This window comes from Pongo pygmaeus, chromosome 19 (assembly GCF_028885625.2).
Source record: "Pongo pygmaeus isolate AG05252 chromosome 19, NHGRI_mPonPyg2-v2.0_pri, whole genome shotgun sequence".
NCBI classification, from domain to species: Eukaryota; Metazoa; Chordata; class Mammalia; order Primates; family Hominidae; genus Pongo; species Pongo pygmaeus.
The window spans coordinates 94,165,121-94,185,851 of NC_072392.2; the positions used below are offsets into that span (position 1 = coordinate 94,165,121).

General features: G+C 47.8%; 2 protein-coding genes across 36 annotated transcripts in view; both read right to left on the reverse strand.

The window, feature by feature from the left end:
- The window catches only part of FBF1 (Fas binding factor 1), a 31,508-nt gene extending 17,090 nt beyond the window's left edge, over positions 1 to 14,418 (reverse strand). For 3 of the 33 annotated variants that reach the window (XM_063655816.1, XM_054456197.2, XM_054456201.2), the window contains exons 1-9: positions 13,776 to 14,218; positions 11,323 to 11,408; positions 10,742 to 10,769; positions 8,824 to 8,865; positions 6,181 to 6,274; positions 4,345 to 4,405; positions 2,964 to 3,014; positions 1,035 to 1,152; positions 414 to 491 (exon numbers count right to left, since the gene is read on the reverse strand). In XM_063655816.1, the coding sequence (XP_063511886.1) occupies positions 414 to 491; positions 1,035 to 1,152; positions 2,964 to 3,014; positions 4,345 to 4,405; positions 6,181 to 6,274; positions 8,824 to 8,865; positions 10,742 to 10,769; positions 11,323 to 11,325 (475 nt within the window). In that variant the 5' untranslated portion in view covers positions 11,326 to 11,408; positions 13,776 to 14,218. Of the gene's footprint in view, positions 1 to 413; positions 492 to 1,034; positions 1,153 to 2,963; positions 3,015 to 4,344; positions 4,406 to 6,180; positions 6,275 to 8,823; positions 8,866 to 10,741; positions 10,770 to 11,322; positions 11,409 to 12,771; positions 12,962 to 12,995 lie in introns of those variants that run through there. The other 30 variants (XM_063655812.1, XM_063655807.1, XM_063655830.1 and 27 more) reach the window with 25 other exon arrangements.
- Positions 14,419 to 14,683: 265 nt separating this feature from the next.
- ACOX1 (acyl-CoA oxidase 1) overlaps positions 14,684 to 20,731 on the reverse strand; it is a 37,514-nt gene continuing 31,466 nt past the window's right edge. For all 3 annotated transcript variants that reach the window (XM_054456847.2, XM_054456846.2, XM_054456848.2), the window contains one exon: positions 14,684 to 20,018. In XM_054456847.2, coding sequence (XP_054312822.1) covers positions 19,971 to 20,018 — 48 coding nt within the window. In that variant the 3' untranslated portion in view covers positions 14,684 to 19,970. The remainder of the gene's footprint in view (positions 20,019 to 20,731) is intronic.

Below are 20,731 nucleotides of genomic sequence, written 5' to 3' on the forward strand. Positions count from 1 at the left end.
GAGACAGGCCAGGCAAGGAGAGAGGGAGTTGGAGGGCGGCCCTGGACCTACGGGGCCTGCCTCAGGCTTGCCCGTGGGGGCCTCTGACTCTGCAGGCTGCATCGCCTTCTGGAAATGTCCCTCAAGCGTCAGAAGAGAAGTAAAATATCCACACATTCATGACGGGAAAGGGGCTTCTTCCTATACTTGGGAAAATCTTCAGTTTGATGCCTGGCTTTAAGGTCTTTGCAAATAAGTTCCCTAATATCTCAGCCAATACAATATAACTGGTCCCGACATGAATTCATGAGGAACTAAACCAGTGGCACCCCATGTGACATAGGCAGCAGCTGGGCCTTGGGCCAGCAAGCATACCTAGGCTGCTCTACTCCCAAACCAGAGTGTCCCAGAGGCATGACAGGAGCCTATGGTACCTTCAGAGGAAAACCTCCTGTTCTGATGCCCAGAGCTGCTGGGAGACAGAGGTGACTTCTTGGTGGGAATGGCGCCCCCTGCAGGAAGCAGAAGACAAGGTCGTGGGCATGAGTCTCTCCTGGCCAAAGTCCTCCTCCCATATCATGGACTGGGGCCCCTGGGATGGGGTGCACTTCTTCCTGGGAAGCTGGGGGCTCATGGCCATGGGCACAGCCAAGGGAGGAGTCTCCAGTTCTCCCATGGGCTTCTGGCAGGGAAACGAGGTAGGAGCTACCTCTGCTTCCTCATCATGAGTCACTCCAGAGACATGGGTTCAGGAGAGGCACAGGCTATCATAGAGTTCTCCATTTTAACTCACACAGCTTCTCCAGGAGCTGCCCATGTTGGACCCAGAGGGCCTGGAACAGCTCGAGGAAGGGAGGAAACTCAAGCTGTCCCCTTACCCCACCACACACACTCAAATACGCACACGCACAACTGCTCCTTGGCCCCTCTATCCTGTGCAGAGAAAACCCAAGGACATGAACGCTTCCTACTAGCATCTTCCACGTCCTCAAAGTCTCCCTAGCAGATGCGAGGAGCCGTCTCCCATGCACCTTTCTCACGGGCTACTGACCCACCTGCAGGCTTGGGGTGGCTGGGCAGCTCTCCTTTCCCAGGGTCCTTTGCAGCTTTTTTGCTAGGGGCTGGATTAGATTTCTTCAGACCTAAGATATCAGCATCCATGCCGTCCAGGTCCTAGAAAACCAGGAAGGGAGGGCAGAGGACGATGTCTGATAAGGGGCTGAGGACTTCCACCTGAGAGAGATGGGCTGTTGGCACCCCAGGTGTAGAATTGTGAGAAAACAAAGGAAAATGAGAAAACTGTTGAGAAAAACAGTGAGTGAAGAAAGAAAATGGAGCTAAAGGTAAGCAGGGTGGAGTGGAGTGGAGTCCAGCTCATGGTTCTAGGATGAGAGACTCAAAGTCAGCACCAAAAATTGAGTCAGAGGACTTGTGGGTCATGCCCAGGGATCCTAGGTGGCTGGTCCTGGGAAAAAAGCTTTCTTTTTTTTCTTTTTTTAGACAGGATATTGGCCAGGCGCGGTGGCTCATGCCTATAATCCCAGCACTTTGGGCCGAGGCGGGTGGATCACCAGGTCAAGAAATCGAGACCATCCTGGCCAACATGGTGAAACCCTGTCTCTACTAAAAATACAAAAATTAGTTGGGCACGCTGGTGCACGCCTGTAGTCCCAGCTACTTGGGAGGCTGAGGTAGGAGAATCGCTTGAACCTGGGAGATGGAGGTTGCAGTGAGCTGAGATCACCTCACTGCACTCCAGCCTAGGCAACAGAGCAAGACTCCGTCTCAAAAAAATAAAAATAAATTAAAAATAAAATAAAATAAAGACAGAGTCTCACTCTGTCACCCAGGCTGGAGTGAAGTGGTGCGATCATAGCTCATTGCAGCCTCCAACTCCTGAGCTCAAGTGATCCACCTGCTATGGCCTCCCAAAGTGCTGGCATTACAGGAGTAAGCCACCATGCCAGACTTTTTTTTTTAAAACAGAGTCTCACTCTGTCACCACCCGGGCTGGAGTGCAGTGGTGTGATCATAGCTCATTGCAGCCTCCAACTCCTAGGCTCAAGCAAGCCTACTGCCTCAGCCTCCCAAAGTTCTGGGATTACAGGTGTGACTGACTGTGCCTGGACTTTGAGGAGAAAGATTTCAAGATGAGATTAAAGAAGCTGAATCTGGACCGGGTGTGGTGCCTCATGCCTGTAATTACAGTATTTTGGGAGGCCAAGGTAAGAGAATCGCTTAAGGCCAGGAGTTTAAGGTTGCAATGAGATCACACCACTGCACTCCAGCCTGGGTGATAGAATGTGATGGTGTCTCTAAAAAAAAAAACCCAAAAAACAAAAAAACACAACAAAAACAAGAGCCCCACAGGGCTGTAACCAAAAACGTGGCCTTGTCCTAGGGACTGTGGCAAAATGAGTTAATTAAAAGGGACACAAAACCCCAAGCGTCAGACAGGAAGGTGCTGCTGGCTGGAAGGGGAGGGAGAACAAGGTGTCTTAGGCCAAGCTAGAGATTACGTCCTTACAAATTATTCAGAATCTGTGCCTTAAAAATCCATTGCAAAGATTGGCGCTGGGCTTGATCTGATGAGAAGACAGCAGTATTGAAGGGGGCTTGGCAGGGGATGTGGAGAGAAATATGGAGAAAGATTAAGAACAAGCGTTAGAGGAGAGAGTCTCCCCCTCTGTCTTCTAGGTGGAGGTGAGGGGACCCAGCTAGGTGGGCCTCCGAGTAGAGCTGGCTCCATTTCCCCAGAGGCCTGTGGCACCCTCCACTCTCTATACACCAGGAACACTGGTTGATACTCAGAAAGGCAAGAAGGCCAACGGCTCACAGATGAGTTCCATGCTTGCACGAGGAAGGGCTCAGAAACACAGGTTGTAAAGGGAGAAATTAGAGGGAGAATGAAGCCTTGGTACAAAATATCATGACCCCACCCCACCCACCCCCAGTTGTAAGAATCGTGCAAGCTGTTTCCTTACCTTCATGGCCTGGAGCACAGCCTGTGGGTCTGCCTCTGAGATACCTGAAACCTAAGTCCACAAGGAGGGTGAGGACACAGATGAGGAGGCACATTAGTCAAGGCCCAATAAAACTCAGGGTCCTGGCCCCTTGCTTCTGTTAGGGCAGACGGCGCGGCAGGAGCAGAGCTTGGCCAATGGAGCTTACACAGGAGGGTGGCTTTGTTCCCCTTGCTTGGGCTTGGCAGTTGTTTGAAGCCAAACCTGCCTGGTTATAGAGACTCAGAGAGCACTGCCATTCCTGCTCCTTCCACCACAGAGAACTCTTCCATCCAGGACCGGAATTGTGCTACTTCCCACCCATGCCAATGGACAGCTATGGAGTTTATTAGGGGAAAGGAGCAACATCTAAGACTCCAGCAGTTTCAGGGAGCTCTCCTTTCCACTCATCTTACTACAGGAAAGAGGATTCTGCTTTGGGTCCACTCAGCAGCCCTTGGGCATTATTTACAGTGGCTCACGCCTGTAATCCCGGCACTTTGGGAGGCGGAGGCGGGTAGATCACTTGAGGTCAGGAGTTTGAGGCCAGCCTGGCCAACATGGTAAAACCCCGTCTCTACTAAAAATACAAAATTACCTACTAAAAATACAAAAATTATTTTCTTTGACTGGGCACAGTGGCTCAGCCTGTAATGCCAGTACTTTGAGAGGATGAAGTGGGTGGATCAAGAGGTGAGGAGTTTGAGACCAGCCTGACCAACATGGTGAAACCCCGTCTCTACTAAAAATACAAAAATTATTTTCTTTGGCTGGGCACAGTGGCTCAGCCTGTAATCACAGTACTTTGAGAGGCCGATGTGGGTGGATCAAGAGGTGAGGAGTTTGAGACCAGCCTGACCAACAGGGTGAAACCCCATCTCTACTAAAAATACAAAAATCAGCCAGGCGTGGTGGTGGGTGCCTGTAATCCCAGCTACTCAAGAGGCTGAGGCAGGAGAATCGCTTGAACCAGGAGGCGGAGATTGCAGTGAGCCAAGATTGCACCACTGCACTCCAGCCTGGGCGACAGAGAGAGACTCTGTCTCAAAACAAAAAAAAAAACAACAAAGAACAAAAAAATTAGCCAGTCATGGTGGCAGGCGCCTGTAATCCCAGCTACTTGGGAGGCTGAGGCAGGAGAATTGCTTGACCCCGGCAGGCGGAGGTTGCAGTGAGCCGAGATCACGCCACTGCACTCTAGCCTGAGCAACAGAGGGAGACTCCATCTCAAACAACAAACAAAAAGAACAAAGTGACTTTGCAGGGACTTCTAAACCCTTCTGTGGGCAGCCCCTTGGCCCCAACACCCATCTCATTGTTTCTGGGGATAAGTAGAGAGGTGGAGGGAAAAGGCCAGGCTCACCTCAGCATCAGCTTCTTCCAGGCCTGCCATGGTGCTGAAGACATCATCACCCAGGAGGGACCTGCAAAGGGGAGGCATCAGCCCCTACCTGCATCCCAGGGCACTGGATGACTCTAAAAAGGGGAGGAGTGGCTTAGAAAGCCCAAGGAATCTCGGATAGGTCTCTCCGGAGAACAGAGGTACTAAAAGGAATGTCACAGGCCACCTGATGCAGTGATTTTCAACTTTGTTAGCAGTAGAACTGCTTCAAAAACAAATTGTTAAAAACAACAGGCTGGGCGTGGGGGCTCATGCCTGTAATCCCAGCACTTTGGGAAGCCGAGGCAGGTGGATCACTTGAGGTCAGGAGTTTGAGACCAACCTGGCCAGCATGGTGAAACCCCATCTCTACTAAAAATACAAAAATTAGCCAGGCGTGGTGGCGGGCACCTGTAATCCCAGCTACTCAGGAGGCTGAGGCAGGACAATCACTTGAACCCGGGAGGTGGAGGCTGCAATGAGCCAGGCTGCACTCCAGCCTGGGCGACACAGCAAGACTCCGTCTCAAAAAATAAAAGTAAAAAAAAAAAAAAAAAAAAAAGAAAAATAACTGCTCCAGATCACATGAGGGATGAGGGCTCACAAAATTCCTCCCTATCTCTCATCTGTGGGGTATTCGTTCTTATCTTAGAAGAACAAACACAATTTGAAAATCACTGATCTAGGCCAATCCTTTAATTCTGAGGATAAGAAAATTAGGACTCAGAGAAGTTCAGAAACTGCCCAAGGTCATATCATAAATAACAGATGGAAGATAGAAGCCAGGACTGCTGACCTCTTGTGCAGTTCTCTTTAACTTCCCCAGGCTCCTTCAGTAAAACCAGGAGCTGGCCAGGTGCGGTGGCACACGTCTGTAATAACAGCACTTTGGGAAGCCAAGGTGGGCAGATCACCTGAGGTCAGGAGTTCGAGACCCGCCTGGCCAACATGGTGAAACCCCATCTCTACTAATAACAAAGTAGCCAGACGTGGTGGCGGGCGCCTGTAATCCCAACTGCCCATCTCTACTATTAACAAAGTAGCCAGACGTGGTGGTGGGCGCCTGTAATCCCAACTGCGTGGGAGGCTGAGGCAGGAGAACTGCTGGAACCTGGGAGGCAGAGGTTAGAGTGAGCTGATCGCGCCACTGCACTCCAGCCTGGGTGACAGAGCGAGACTCCATCTCAAAAAAAGAGAAAAAATAAAAATAAATAAATAAATAAACAAAACCAGGAGCTGAGGGAAGTAGGTGGAAATTAACTGACATTAGAAGTGAGCACGGCCAGGTGCGGGTGGCTTACACCTGTAATCCCAGCACTTTGGGAGACTGAGTGGATCGCTTCAGCCCAGGAGTTCGAGACCAGCCTGGGCAATGTGGTAAAACTGTCTTCACTAAAAATACAAAAATTAGTCGGGTGGGCCGGGCATGATGCCTCACGCCTGTAATCCCAGCACTTTGGGAGGCCGAGGTGGGCGGATCACCTGAGGTCAGTTTGAGACCAGCCTGACCAATATGGTGAAACCTTGTCTCTACTAAAAATACAAAAATTAGCCAGGTGTGGTGGTGGGCACCTGTAGTCCCAGCTACTTGGGAGGCTGAGACAGGAGAATTGCTTGAACCGGGGTGGTGGAGGTTGCAGTGAGCTGAGATCATGCCACTGCACTCCAGCCTCGGCAACAAATATTCTCTAAAAAAAAAAAAAAAAAAAAAAAAAAAAAAAATGGCGAGCAAATGTGAAGTAGAAAGTGGGGGGTGGAGGGGCAGAGAGCATTTAGACTGAAGTAGGTCATGGATACCCAGTCCAACCCTGCCCTTACTTTGTTCTAGCCTTTGAAGAAGGGAACATCTGAGATACACCTGTGGTGTCTCTGGTATGTGAAGCTAGTTTAACAGGCTTCTCAGGTAGTGTCACTGGAAAAAAAGAAAAGAGAAAACGTGTCATTTAGCTAAAGGGACCTGGAGTCAAGATGCAAAGGCTGGCAAGCTCCCTTCCTACGCTGTCTCTATATTAGGAGGAAGAAACCTGGCCCCATAGGCAGGTCCCAATGTCACCCCTTGGAAAACCTGAATGGGAGAGGGGGTGGTACATTTCCAAGGAGGAAGTCAACCCTAAATGCCAAATACCAAATGAAGAGCGCAACCCAACCCAACCCAACCCAACCGCACCCCAAGGAAATGCATGAGGAACAATTGCTTTTCCACAGCCCAAAACTGTAGGCTGGAATACATGGGCTGGAATACATTAGCCAGGCGTGGTGGTGGGTGCCTGTAATCCATCCCAGCTACTCAGTAGGCTGAGGCAGGAGAATCGCTTGAACCGGGAGACGGAGATTGCAGTGAGCTGAGATTGCGCCACTGCACTCCAGCCTGGGTGACAGGAGCTTTGTGGGTTCTCTGGGGCCATGTAGGGGAAACCTAAGTCTCTCTGTCCCTGGTGAGCTTTACATGACCATGAAGCCAGGTTCCTTAATAGACCAACACGGACACAAATAATATGGATTAGCATCCAGAATCTACAAGGAACTCTTTTAACTCAACGATAAAAAGACAAGTAACCCAATTAAAAAGGGGCAAAGGATCTGAACAGACATTTCTCCAAAGATATACACATGGCCAATAAACACATGAAAAGATGCTGAACATCATTAGTCATTAGGGAAATGCACATCAAAACTACAACGAGATACCCACTTTACACCCTCTAGGATGGCAATAATCAAAAAGAAGGAAAATAAGTATTAGCAAGGATGCAGAGGAACTAGAGCCATCTTACATTGTTGGTGGGATGTAAAACGGCACAGCTGCTGTGGAAAAGCAGTCTCCTCAAAAAGTTAAACATACAGTTACCATATGGTCCAGGAAGTCCAAATGAACTGAAAACACATGTCCACCCAATAACTAGTACACGAACGTTCACAACAGCATTATTCATAACAGCCAAAATGTGGAGATATCTCAGATATCCATCAACTGATGAAGGGATAAACAAAATGTGATTTATCCACACAATGGAACATTATCTAGCCATAAAAAGGTTATAAAGTACTGATTCATGCTACAGTGTGGATAAACTTGGAAAATATTATGCTACATCAGAGAAGCTACGTGCACTGGCCATGGTAGCTCACGCCTGTAATCCCAGCACTTTGGGAGGCTGAGGCAGGTGTTTGAGGCCAGGAGTTCAAGATCAGCCTGGCCAACATGGAGAAAACCCATCTCTACTAAAAATACAAAAAGTAGCTGGTTGTGGTGGTACGTGCCTGTAGTCCCAGCTACTCGGGAAGCTGAGGCACGCGAATTGCTTGAACTCAGGAGGCAGAGGCAGAGCCGAAATGGCGCCACTGCACTCCAGCCTGGGTGACACAGTGAGACTCTGTCTCAAAAAAAAAAAAAAAAAAGCTAGATGTAAAGGTAAGATGCTGGCCGGGCACGGTGGCTCAGCACCTGTAATCCCAGCACTTTGGGAGGCCGAGATGGGTGGATCACCTGAGGTTGGGAGTTCGAGACCAGCATGACCAACATGGAGAAACCCCCGTCTCTACTAAAAATACAAAATTAGCTGGGCGTGGTGGTGAGCGCCTGTAATCCCAGCTACTCAGGAGGCTGAGGCAGGAGAATTGCTTGAACCTGGGAGGTGGAGGTTGCGGTGAGCCGAGATTGCGCCATTGCACTCCAGCCTGGGCAACAAGAGCGAAACTCTGTCTCCAAAAAAAAAAAAAAAGGTAAGATGCTGTGTGATTCCATTTTATGTAAAGTGAGTGTCCACAATAGGCAAATCCACAGAGACAGAGAGTAAATGATAAATAGTTGCCTAAGGTTGGAGGGAGGAGAGAATGAAATTGACTACTAATGGGCATGGGGTTTCTTTACAGGGTGACGGAAAATGTTCTGGAATTAGGTAGTGTTGATGGTTGTACAACTTTTGAATATTCAAAAACCACTGAGTTGTACACTTTACAGGAGTGGACTTTATGCTATATAAATTACATCTCAATTTTTTTTTTTTTTTGAGATGGAGTCTCACTCTGTAGCAAGGGCTGGAGCGCAGTGGTGCAACGTTGGCTCACTGCAACCTCCGCCTCCTAGGTTCAAGTGATTCTCCTGCCTCAGCTTTCTGAGTAGCTGGGATTACAGGCACCTGCCACTATGCCCAGCTAATTTTTTTTTTTGTATTTTTAGTAGAGACGGGGTTTCACCATGTTGGTCAGGCTGGTCTTGAACTCCTGACCTCGTGATTGGCCCTCCTCGGCCTCCCAGAGTGCTAGGATTACAGGCGTGTATATCTCAATTTTTAAAAAAGGCCGGGTGTAGTGGCTCATGCCTGTAATCCCAGCACTTTGGTTCAGGAGGTGGGAGGATCATTTCAGTCCAGAAGATTGGGACCAGCCTGGGCAACATAGTAAGAAAAAAAAGCAACAGCAGCAGCCCAAAGTAGGGGATTCTGGGCAAGGCACACTTACTATCATCCCCTAGAAGGTCACCAAGTAAATCACCAATGGAGCCTGGAACAGAAAAGGGACTGTCATGACTTCAGGAGGAAAGAAGAGTGGCCCTCATAAACATCAAGGCTTGAGACTCGCCAGAAGGCGGCAGAGCTTTCAGATGTTGGGACTTAGGCTTAGCTCTCCTTTCATTGGCCACAAGATGTTTTATAAGTCTCTGGCAACAAGTCACAAAGACTTGTTGAAATACCCCTAGGCAGAAATTTAAAATAACTATCTCAGGCTGGGCGCAGTGGCTCACACCTGCAATCCCAGCACTTTGGGAGGCCAAGGCGGGCAGATCACCTGAAGTCAGGAGTTTGAGACCAGCCTGACCAACATGGCGAAACCCCATCTCTACTAAAAATACAAAAAAACGGCCGGGCGCAGTGGCTCACACCTGTAATCCCAGCACTTAGTGAGGCCAAGGCGGGTGGATCATGATGAGGTCAGGAGATTGAGACCATCCTGGCTAACACGGTGAAACCCTGTCTCTACTAAAAACACAAAAAATTAGCCGGGTGTGGTGGCACGTGCCTGTAGTCCCAGGTACTCGGGAGGCTGAGGCAGGAGAATCACCTGAACCCGGGTGGTGGAGTTTGTAGTAAGCCGAGATTGTACCACTGCACTCCAGTCTGGGCGACAGAGCGAGATGCCGTCTCAAAAAACAACAAAAAAAACCCTAAAACTTAGCCGGGCATGGTGGCGCATCCCTGTAATCCCAGCTACTGGAGAGGCTGAGGCAGGAGAATTGCTTGAACTTGGGAGGCAGAGGTTGCAGTGAGCTGAGATCGCGCCACTGCATTCCAGCCTGGGTGACAGAGCAAGACGCTGTCTCAAAAACAAACAAACAAAAACAAAACAAAAATTAGCTGGGCATGGTGACACATGCCTGTATTCCCAATTACTGGGGAGGCTGAGGCAGAAGAATTGCTTGAAACTGGGAGGCAGAGGTTGCAGTGACCTGAGATCATGCCATTGCACTCTACCCTGGGAAACAGAGCAAGACTCCGTCTTAAAAAAAAAAAATTATCTCAAAGGATGATGGTGCAGATTTTCAGCAGAACCTATACTCTACCTGCCTACCATGACACACTGGCCAAAGATCAGTCTTCTAGACCCTGAACACAGCCCAGTGCAGCTCGTTGGGAAGAGTGCCCGAGATTTCTAGGCACATGGAAGCTACTTTCAGACACGTACGCTCCTTGTACCCTTCCATCTAAGACCCCCCCAGAACTGGTCTGGATGTCCTCATCAATGGCCACTTTCTGATGGAGGCATGTGGGGGAACCTAAGTATGAATATCTAATTCGATTCCCCCCACCAGCTTTCCCACCCTGAATCCCAACCACATATTTCTGGATACAGAGCCCAAGGAGAAGGATTTTTTCCAAAACCCCATATCTTATTTATGTCTGAACTTCTCTGAGGACCAGTGAGGCAGCATAAGGAAGACCATGCCTGCCTGCAGAATAATGGGAAGAACAGCAAGACTCTGATCAAAAACATTTTTTTTTTGAGACGGAGTCTCGCTCTGTCACCCAGGCTGGAGTGCAGCGGCACGATCTCGGCTCACTGCAACCTCTGCCTCCTGGGTTCACGCCATTCTCCTGCCTCAGCCTCCTGACTAGCTGGGACTACAGGCGCCCGCCACCACGCCCGGCTAATTTTTTGTATTTTTAGTAGAGACGGGGTTTCATTGTGTTGGCCAGGATGGTCTCGATCTCCTGACCTCATGATCCACCCGCCTTGGCCTCCCAAAGTGCTGGGATTACAGGCATGAGCCACCATGCCTGGCCCAAAAACATTTAAATAAACACACGTCTCATTGTTCCAAGACCAAAGGGGAAAAAGATACATATTTGGCTTAAGAGTAATGTTCCATCTCTCCACTCACCTTTCCATCTCTTCTTGGTTTTTAGCGCCTAAAATGGGAAAAACAAATCACATCAAGAAAACCAAACAGTGAACACAGGTGGAAATTGGCAATGCAGAATGAATTGTGTTGCCTTTTGCCAAGTAACCAGAGGCAAGAGCACCAATGGCATCTAGAGATGTAAGTCCTTTATGCGTTCCTATAGTTTCTGAGAACGGACTCATTCAGAGCCTGGAAACAGCCCCACTAACCAGCGATGGGTGCCAATGGGCGGGCAGGTCACTCCTTTCCCAGACACGACATGCAAACCCTCCCAGCCGAGATGTCATGTGACCGGAAATATCTTCTATTCCATGCCCCTGACTCCTCAATACCAGTGACAGACACTTAAAAATGCTTCCAGCTGGACACTCAGAGTCTCAGAAGAAACCTTGGTTATCGAAAGTTTGGTATCAGTGCCACCTCCTGTCACTCTTCTCCAGGGTCTCCATCCTGGTCCTTGCCGCCCAGCCCCCAGAGTGTTGCATGCAGTCAAGATCTTTAGGGATGCAGGATGGGAGGCATGTTCGCTTTCCATGCATGTTACTCTGAACTCTGCCTACCATCTCACAGCTCTCGGGGGTGCTCGCAGCTCCTTCACAGCACTGGCCAGCTCATCTGGATTCTGCCCACATCAGGCTCATACTCCCTAATGAAGAAAATTAAAGTGGTTGCTTAAAAATGATGTAGCTTTGGCTGGGCGCCGTGCCTCACGCCCATAATCCCAGCACTTTCAGAGGCCAAGGCGGGGGGATCACCTGAGGTCAGGAGTTCAAGACCAGCCTGGCCAACATGGTGAAACCCTGTCTCTACTAAAAACACAAAAATTAGCTGGGTGTGGTGGTATACATCTGTAATCCCAGCTACTCAGGAGGCTGAGGCAAGAGACTCGTTTGAACCTGGGAGGTGGAAGCTGCAGTGAGCCGAGACCGCGCCACTGCACTCCAACCTAGGCAACAGAGTGAGATTCCATCTCAAAAAAAAAAAAAAAAAAAAAAAAAAAAAAAGAGACCGGGCGCGGTGGCTCATGCCTGTAATCCCAAAACTCTCTGGGAGGCCGAAGCGGGTGGACCACCTGAGGTCAGGAGTTTGTGACCAGCTTGGCCAACATGGTGAAACCCCATCTCTACTAAAAAATACAAAAAATTAGCTGGGTGTGGTGGCAGGCCCCTGTAATCCCAGCTACTCGGCAGGCTGAGGCAGGAGAATCTCTTGAACCCGCTAGACGGAGGTTGCAGTGAGCTGAGATCATGCTATGCATTCTAGCCTGGGCAACAGAGCAAGACTCCATCTCAAAAAAAAAAAGATGTAGGTTTAACAGCATGAATCCAAGGGTTATCAAAGCTTCTCTCACTTTGCCCATTCAAGAGGTAAGGCCCATTTCCATAAATTAAAAATTCCTTATAGGGGATGCACTTCAGAAGAGGAGCAAAGTACTCTCAGGCTGGGTGCGGTGGCTCACACCTGTTATCCTAGCACTTTGGGAGGCTGAAGTGGGCAGATCACTTGAGGTCAGGAGTTCAAGACCAGCCTGACCAACATGGTGAAACGCTGTCTCTACTAAAAATACAAAAATTAGCTGGGCATGGTGGCATATGCCTGTAATCTCAACTACTCAGGAGGCTGAGGCAGGAGACTAGCTTGAACCTAGGAGGAGAAGGTTGCAGTGAGCTGAGATCGCCTCACTGCACTCCAGCCTGGGCAACATGCGAGACTCTGTCTCAAAAAAAAAAAAAAAGTGCTCTGGATAACTTAATGGGCTTTCTGAGGCTTTGAAATTACTTGAAAAAAGGGCAGTGGCTATCATCCCTTACCCTGAAAGCCGATGCAGCAAGTGGCAAGTACTCATTTCAGAAAGGAGGTGGGTGCCTGGCACCAAGGCTGAAACCCTTTCCCGGGCAACACCCATGACTACTTTCTAGGCAGCATTTAGCACAAAAGCAGGTATGAACTCTGGTTACTCTTTGATATTCTTTTTCTTTAAAAATTTTTTTTTAGAGACAGGGTCTCACCGTGTTACTTAGTTTGGTATTGAACTCTGGGGCTCAAGCAATCCTCCTGCGTTGGTCTTCCAAAGTGCTGGGATTACAGGTGTGAGCCACCACATCCAGCAACACGATTTTCACTGACAGTGGAAATATTTCCCTTTACATAGGCAGTAAATCTGACCCACTGAGAACAGTTTTCCTCGGAATTAGCTCTCTCCCTCCCCCTCCTCCACTTTACCAAAACCCACCTACAGGATGTCCTGGAAGAAAGGAGTCAGAGGGGTCCTCTCTATGTCCCAGGTGTTGGCCTGTCCTGTTATTGGAATGCAAGGGTTATCTGGGCTTAGCTACAGAGCCCACCCTGAATACATGTGTTTTGTTTTCTTTTTTTCGACAGAGTCTTGCTCTGTTGCCCAGGCTCGATTGCAGTGGTGTGATGTTGGCTCACCACAACCTCAGCCTCCCGGGTTCAAGCGAATCTCCTGCCTCAGCCTCCCGAGTAGCTGGGAATACAGGCACGTGCCACCATGCCCGGTTAATTTTTGTATTTTTAGTAGAGACGGGGTTTCACTGTTGGCCAGGCTGGTCTCGAACTCCTGACCTCGTGATCTGCCCACCTCGGCCTCCCAAAGTGCTAGGATTACAGGTGTGAGCCACTACGCCTGGCCTTCTTTCTTTCTTTTTTTTTTTTTTCCCAGACAGGGTCTCTCTCTGTTGCCCAGGCTGGAGTGCAGTGGCACGATCACAGCTCTCACAGCTCACTGCAGCCTCGACCTCCTTGGGCTCAGGCGATCCTCCAATCTCAACCTCCCTAGCAGCTGGGACCACAGGCACACGCCACCATGTCCGGCAAATTTAAAAACTTTTTTGTAGAGACGGGTCTCCCTATGTTGCCCAGGGTCGTCCCAAACGCCTGGCCTCAAGTGATCCTCCCGTCTTGGCCTCCCAAAGTGTTGGGATTACAGGCGTGAGCCACCGTGCCCGGCCTTGTGTTTCTTTTTCTCTGCAATGGCGACTTCACGACTTACAAGTCCAAATGTGTCCCATAACACATCAAGGAACTTCTGGCATCTCCTATCGATCCTGCAGGGGCTTCTCAGACTATGGGGATTTTCTAGGCGTGGTTTGCCAAGGCCAAAGGTCTACAGAGTAACCCCGTCCCCACATGTTTTCAGCCGACTCCATGCCAGGCGTTTTACAGATCCCGAGACCACCTCTAAGCAAGACCCCTAACCGGAGTCGCCCCTCCGTCCCGAGACTCCTCGCCCCTCAATGCGTCACCCTTCTGAGCGCCCGGCCTATCTGGCCCCCGAGCGCAGCCTGTAACGCTCTCAGCCCCTGAAGCCTCCCGTTACGCGCCGTGCCCCCGGAGATGTGGCCGATGGGACCAGCGCCGGCCCTGGCTCCATTCGGGTCGCCCGCCTGGCCAGGCCTGGCCTCCAGCTTCCAGGCGCTGCCGTCACCCTCAGCCTTCCGGCCTCCCGCGGAAAGGCGGGCGCGAGGCATCCTGGGAGTCGCAGTCTGCGGTCGCTCACCTGCCCGCACCGAGGAGGCGGGGACGACGTGAGGAACTACAGCTCCCAGGGAGCCGCGCGCGGCGTTGGCGGGGCCAGGCTTCTGCCGGCGGCGGGCACGTTGCTAGGAGCTGCCCCAACGCCTCTCCCGGAAGAGGGCGCCAGGCTCAAAGGCCCTCTTGGGAACTGCCGGGATGCTTATAAGTTCCTCCTGCCCACTTCTGAGGGCTGACACGTGGCCAGCGCGGAGGCGTGAGAAACGTGTTGATATTGGGAGGTTGACGGGTGAATCCACAAATTCACCCGTGTTTATTCCACACCCCAAAGCTTGAGGGAAGTGACTCACCTGTTAATGATCCAATCAAAGCTGTATAGCCAGAATGAAACCCAATACTGTCGCCCCACAAAAAGATTAAGTCACATTTTTTTCTAGTATGTGCTAATTATGAATTTTATTAAGGTTTATTCAATGTCACAGAGGAAAGAACGGTTTGTAGTTTGGCTTACCCGCAGTGCTGTGACAGCAGGTCACAGCTGTCCAACCATGATCCATTCACATGCTCTGGCCCCATGCCCCTCGTCCTCCCACCCCTACCCCCACAGGACACTATTAAGCCAGGGCTGGCTAACAACATATGCTAAATGCATCTTCTCAGGTATGAACCAAACTCAAGCCACAACAGCAAAGGGGGAAAAAGGTAGCAAAGTAATTATGTGCTCCCAGGGCATACAGTCACTTAGTTGAATCCATAACAATTGGAAATAAAAAGGCATTTATGAAGTGTAGTCCACAGTCTGAATATGGAAGGTGGAAGATCACACATTTACTAATCTAAGAAACACTCAAAACATATTTTGGTTCAGAATTCTTAAAAATCCCCAATTTTCCATGATCTTCCCAAGACAACCAATGACCCACTTAAATTTAAGGCAAAAACACCCTTGAATCTAGGAATGTCCACATATGCAACAGCTAACATCTGGTAACTCTAGCAATGTTCCTTATATGTTTCTGTGTTTACTATCATGACCATAGGAAGAAGTACTGGAAAATTTAGTAAGTGTGGACAGTTAAAAGCAAAACACTGGCCGGGCGCGGTAGCTCACGCCTGTAATCCCAGCACTTTGGGAGGCCGAGGTGGGTGGATCACAAGGTCAGGAGTTCAAGACCAGCCTGGCCAACTTGGTGAAACCCCTTCTCTACTAAAAATACAAAAAAATTAGACGGGCATGGCGGCAGGCACTGTAATCCCAGCTACTCAGGAGGCTGAGGCAGAGAATTGCTTGAACCTGGGAGGCGGAGGTTGCAGTGAGCCAAGATTTCGCCGCTGCACTCTAGCCTGGGTGAAAGAGCGAGACAGCGTCTCCAAAAAAAAAAAAAAAAAAAAAAAAAAGCAAAACCCCACCACCATCCGTATTTTAAAATAAAAAGTCGTTTTAGTCAATTACAGTGTGACTTGTTCTAATCCTCCAAGAATGGAGTAGTAAATAAACAGCAGAAATGACTTCCCTGCATTATTTCATGAAGATGATCAAAACCTTTATCTAAGTCAGAACATCAACAAGACTCTTGGTCTCAGGTCATCAATTTCCTGGCACTCCTCTCTCTAGCTGCAGTAGCAGCTACTGCTTGAAGACAACCTATATATCCCAGGCATACCCTCTACATGTATAAAAAGATGTGCAGGTGTTACAGACCACCTACACCTAATTCACTTCCTTTCTAATAAGATGGATGGAGTAACTCGGAAAAGGGAGAGGATGGATTTTGAGCCGCAGTTGTCTAAAGAATTATTGATTCACAGGGATCTCAAAGATTATGCATTTGAAGAGTTTTATTTCTCCACCCAAAACCCTGCAGTGAAGAAAACCCAAGAATTAAGATGTAACATATTGGCTGGGCGAGGTGGCTTGTGGCTTATGCCTGTAATCCCAGCACTTTGGGAGGGGTGGGGGGAGTGGGGGTGCGGATCACCTGGCCAACATGGTGAAACCCCATCTCTGCTCAAAATACAAAAATTAGCTGAGCGTGATGGCAGGTGCCTGTAATCCCAGCTACTCAGGAGGCTGAGGTGGGAGAATTGCTCGAACCCGGGAGGTGAAGATTGCAGTGAAGTCGAGATCGCACCATTGCATTCCCGCCTGGGTGAGAGCGAGACTCCGTCTCAAAAAAAAAGTAACGTGTTGGCCCAGCGCAGTAGCTCACTCCTGTAATCCCAACCCTCTGGGAGGTCTGAGGTGGGAGGATCACCTGAGGCTAGGAGTTCATGATGGGCCCAAGGCAACATAGCCACACCCTATCTCCAAAAATAAAAAAATAAAAAATTAGCCAGGTGTGGTGGTGTGCACCAGTAATCCCAGCTTAGAGGAGGCCAAGGCAGGAGGATCACTTGAGCCCAAGAGTTGGTGGCCAAAGTGTGCTACAATCACACCACTGCATTCCAGCCTGGGTGAGAGTGAGACCCTCATGGGGTGGAAAAAAAAAGATCTAACATGTTAACTTTAGGAACTATAAAATGCCTTCAGGTGTATGTAATCTGAAATTACAAGTGGTGACTTCTCAGAAAGCCTATGAACATAGTGAATGTTGTAATGTTCTGAAGATAAGCTGATACTTAGTACTGATATGTTCTAAAGACAAGAACATGAGGGCCCCAAAGGCTGTGTCATCAGCTCTGCTTTGAGGTCACTAATTTTTAAATACAGAGCATAAAGTAGAACTCCAAACACTTGGGCAAGAAGAATCCATTGCAAATAGCCAACACATTTCTATTAAACCTCACATTTTCAATTTCGTATTTGGTTGAGAATACTTTTTTTAAAAAGGCTTAAATCAGTATTATCTAACACACAAAAAAAATCTCATTAATTCTCCTCACTCTGGGCCAGGTGCTGTGGCTCACACCTATAATCTCAGCACTTTGGGAGGCTGAGGTGAAATGATCGCTTGAGCCCAGGAGTCTGAGACCAGCCTGGGCAACATGGCAAAACCCCGTCTCTACAAAAAAAATAGAACAAATTAGCTGGGCGTGGTGGCACGTGCCTGTGGTCCCAGAGACTCAGGAGACTGAGGAGGGAGGACCATTTGAACCCGGGAGGCAGAGGTCACAGTGAGCCAAGATCCCACCACTGCACTCCAGTCTGGGTGACAGAGTGATACCCTGTCTCAAAAAGATAAAAATAAAATTCCTACTCAGTAATTTTGGAGAAGACAAGGTTAAAATGTATCTTTGTACTTGTGAAAATGGCTCACAAAATTTTGAATCCAACAGACCCAAACTTGTCAGTGGCAGTCTAGTGTGGTAGAGAGCAAATTGCACTTGCCACTTCCTTTAAGGTACAGCCAACAGATGTGTACCAAGTACTTCCAAGGACTCCTAAAGTGACTGGAGCCACTCACAACTATTGCTACAACTGCAGTAATTACAGCTGATTTACAGCTGTCCACTCAGGCAGGTATCACTCCTTCCTTTTTTGTTCTTAGTGTTGCCTAAATCTAATAAACCTCTATTCTAAATTTCTTCATAATTTAAACCTATGTTTAATTGTGTGGCATATTTTTTCTCTCTTAATAGTACAAATCAGTGAGGTTTACTCTATCTTTATTCTTGATTATATTGAACAAAGTTCAAGACAGAACATTCCAATATTAATAAAAATAGCATCAAATGTCAGATTTAGATTTTATTTATTTTATTTTTTTGAGATGGAGTCTCACTCAGCCACCCAGGCTGGAGTGTAGTGGCACCATCTTGGCTCACTGCAACCTCTACCCCCCAGGTTCAAGCGATTCTCCTGCCTCAGCCTCCTGAGTAGCTGGGACTACAGGTGTGCGCCACCACCATGCCCAGCTAATTTTTGTATTTTTTTCAGTAGAGACGGGGTTTTACCATGTTGGCCAGGATGGTCTCAAACTCCTGACCTCAGGTGATCCACCTGCTTCGGCCTCCCAAAGTGCTTGGATCACAGGCGTAAGCCACCGCGCCCGGCCCCAGATTTAGATTTTAAATAAAACGTGAGATACTGGGTCAAAGGGGGCTCTGCAGGTCGATGATCTCCTCAAACCTGCAAAGATATCCCATCTATGCAACTGGATTAGGGGGGTGTCATTCCAAACACCCTCAGATCCTGCCCAGATATTCATCTGTGAACAAGGTATTTCAAAACTAATTTTGAAACAATTCTACATCTAGCAGGTCAGTTTATCATTTTCCAGAATCTGAACTACTGTCAAGATAGACTCAAGTGAGATTAACACAGGGTTAATCTTCAATCTTAACACAATTATCAATTAGTTCTCCCAGTGGAAAGATTAAGGCTTTTATCAACATGTAGCATTTCTGCTGTAACCTATAAGTCTCATATTATCAGTTCCCCAGGATAGATAGATATTATGTCAGGTCCCAAGATAGGAGTTATATTTCCATGGAATTAAGCCATATTCTCAGGACTGATTCTAGAACAGCTGGTTGGTTTCATGAGGCATATAGCGTAGATTAAAAAAAAAAAAAACCAAAGTGACTTACATTGACTTTAAGAAAAAATTAATTAAGATGTATTTAACCTTTAAATATAGAATGATTGTGTAAATTAGATTTCAACTGAAAGGACAATTAGTGATTCAGAGAAAGCTCCTAGAAATAAACTGAAAACAAAGCCATACATAGAGTCAGAAATAGAACCTACGGAACTTCCATTTTTCTAACTATATTTTTTTGTGTTTGTTTTCTCCCAGTTGTTAAAAAAAAAAAAAAAAAAACCTCACAGTTTCAATGATTATATTTTCTGAACCAAAAATCAGAACACATGGTTTGTCTCAAAGGGTTTTTCTGTGCTACGTCTGGGAGTGAGGTGATCTCAGTGACATTTTTTTTAATGCCAAATACAGTAACCTCCAAGCTTTTAATGGCTTATGCCAAGATGACAGAATATGTGAAATCTGATTGTTTGAGTTACACTCTGCACTCCAAAGTTACAACAGTGCCACAGCTGAGAGGTCTCCCTATACTTCCTACTGTGACAATTGAGCGATCCTTCAATGGAAAATTCCTAATTACACGAGACAATGGTCCTACAGTAGGCCCATGCGGAGTAAGTTCCCTCGTTGGAAAAATGCTAGCATGAATAGTTTGATAAACGCAATCCATCAGCAAAGGAGAGCAAGCAGGCAGAGACTGTGCCAAGCAGAAACTCATTCGCATCAAGTTTTCCAATAAGTTTCCTTCCCCCAGTCCCTTTTCTTCAATCCTGCTTTTAAGCCAGGCCCCAGGGTAAGTCTGGTAGAACACTGAGAAGGAAAGCTTGGAAGGGTTCTACACCACTTCAAAAATACCTTTGCTTAAAAACACTTATATAGCCAGTGATTAGCAATTAAAATGTGAAAATAATCAACTACTTAGTAGTTAAATTCTGCTAATTATCAAAAGTCATAGTCTACTGGGATCAGCAGCATTACAAAAGGAAGTCATATCGCATTTCTTAAGCTTTTTCTGAATGGTTTAACAGGTCTCTTTCAGTGTTAATTGCACTTAAAACATCTGCTTTTTTTCATTTAATCTCTGAAATCTGTTCATTTTTTTCCCTCCATTTATAAAAAGGGGTCAATTTATCATTTGCTCCATAGCTATTTGAATTCAAAAAAGATTCCACACAGATTTGAGTTGCACAAAGGCGCTTTCTGGAGCAGATTAAACTTGTCCTTGTGACACTTCAGAGCTTGGACTGCAGTGACTTCAGGTGCTTGTAAGATTCGTGGACCTGTGGGGAAAGGAGAGAGAAGAACTACTAATAAAGAGTTTGCCATGTTAAATAGTATACTGTTTGTTTGTTTGTTTTTTTGAGACTGAGTCCTGCTCTGTTGCTCAGGCTGGAGTGCAGTGGCACAATCTTGGCTCACTACAGCCTCTGCCTCCCAGACTCCAGCGATCTTCCCACCTCAGCCTCCCGAGTCGCTAGAACTACAGGTGTGTGCCATGACACCTGGCTGCTACTATTTGTATTTTTTTGTAGAGATGGGGGTTTACCATGTTGGCCAGGCTGGTCTAGAACTCCTCAATTCAAGTGATCCACCCACCTCAGCCTCCCAAAGTGCTAGGATTACAGGTGTGAGCCAGTGCCCAGCCTGTGGTTGTTTCTGAAGAGTCCTTATCTTTTAGAGCTATGCATTGAATTATTTATGGATAAAATTATCTGATGTCTTAGTTTTTTTTTTTTTTGAAACGGAGCTTCGCTCTTGTTGCCCAGGCTGGAGTGCAATGGCATGGTCTCGGCTCATCGCAACCTCCGCCTCCCAGGTTCAAGCAATTCTCCTGCCTCAGCCTCCCGAGTAGCTGGGATTATAGGCATGCGCCACTGCGCCCGGCTAATTTTATATTTTTAGTAGAAACAAGGTTTCTCCATGTTGGTCAGGCTGGTCTCAAACTCCCGACCTCAAGTGATCCACCTGCCTCGGCCTCCCAGAGTGCTGGGAT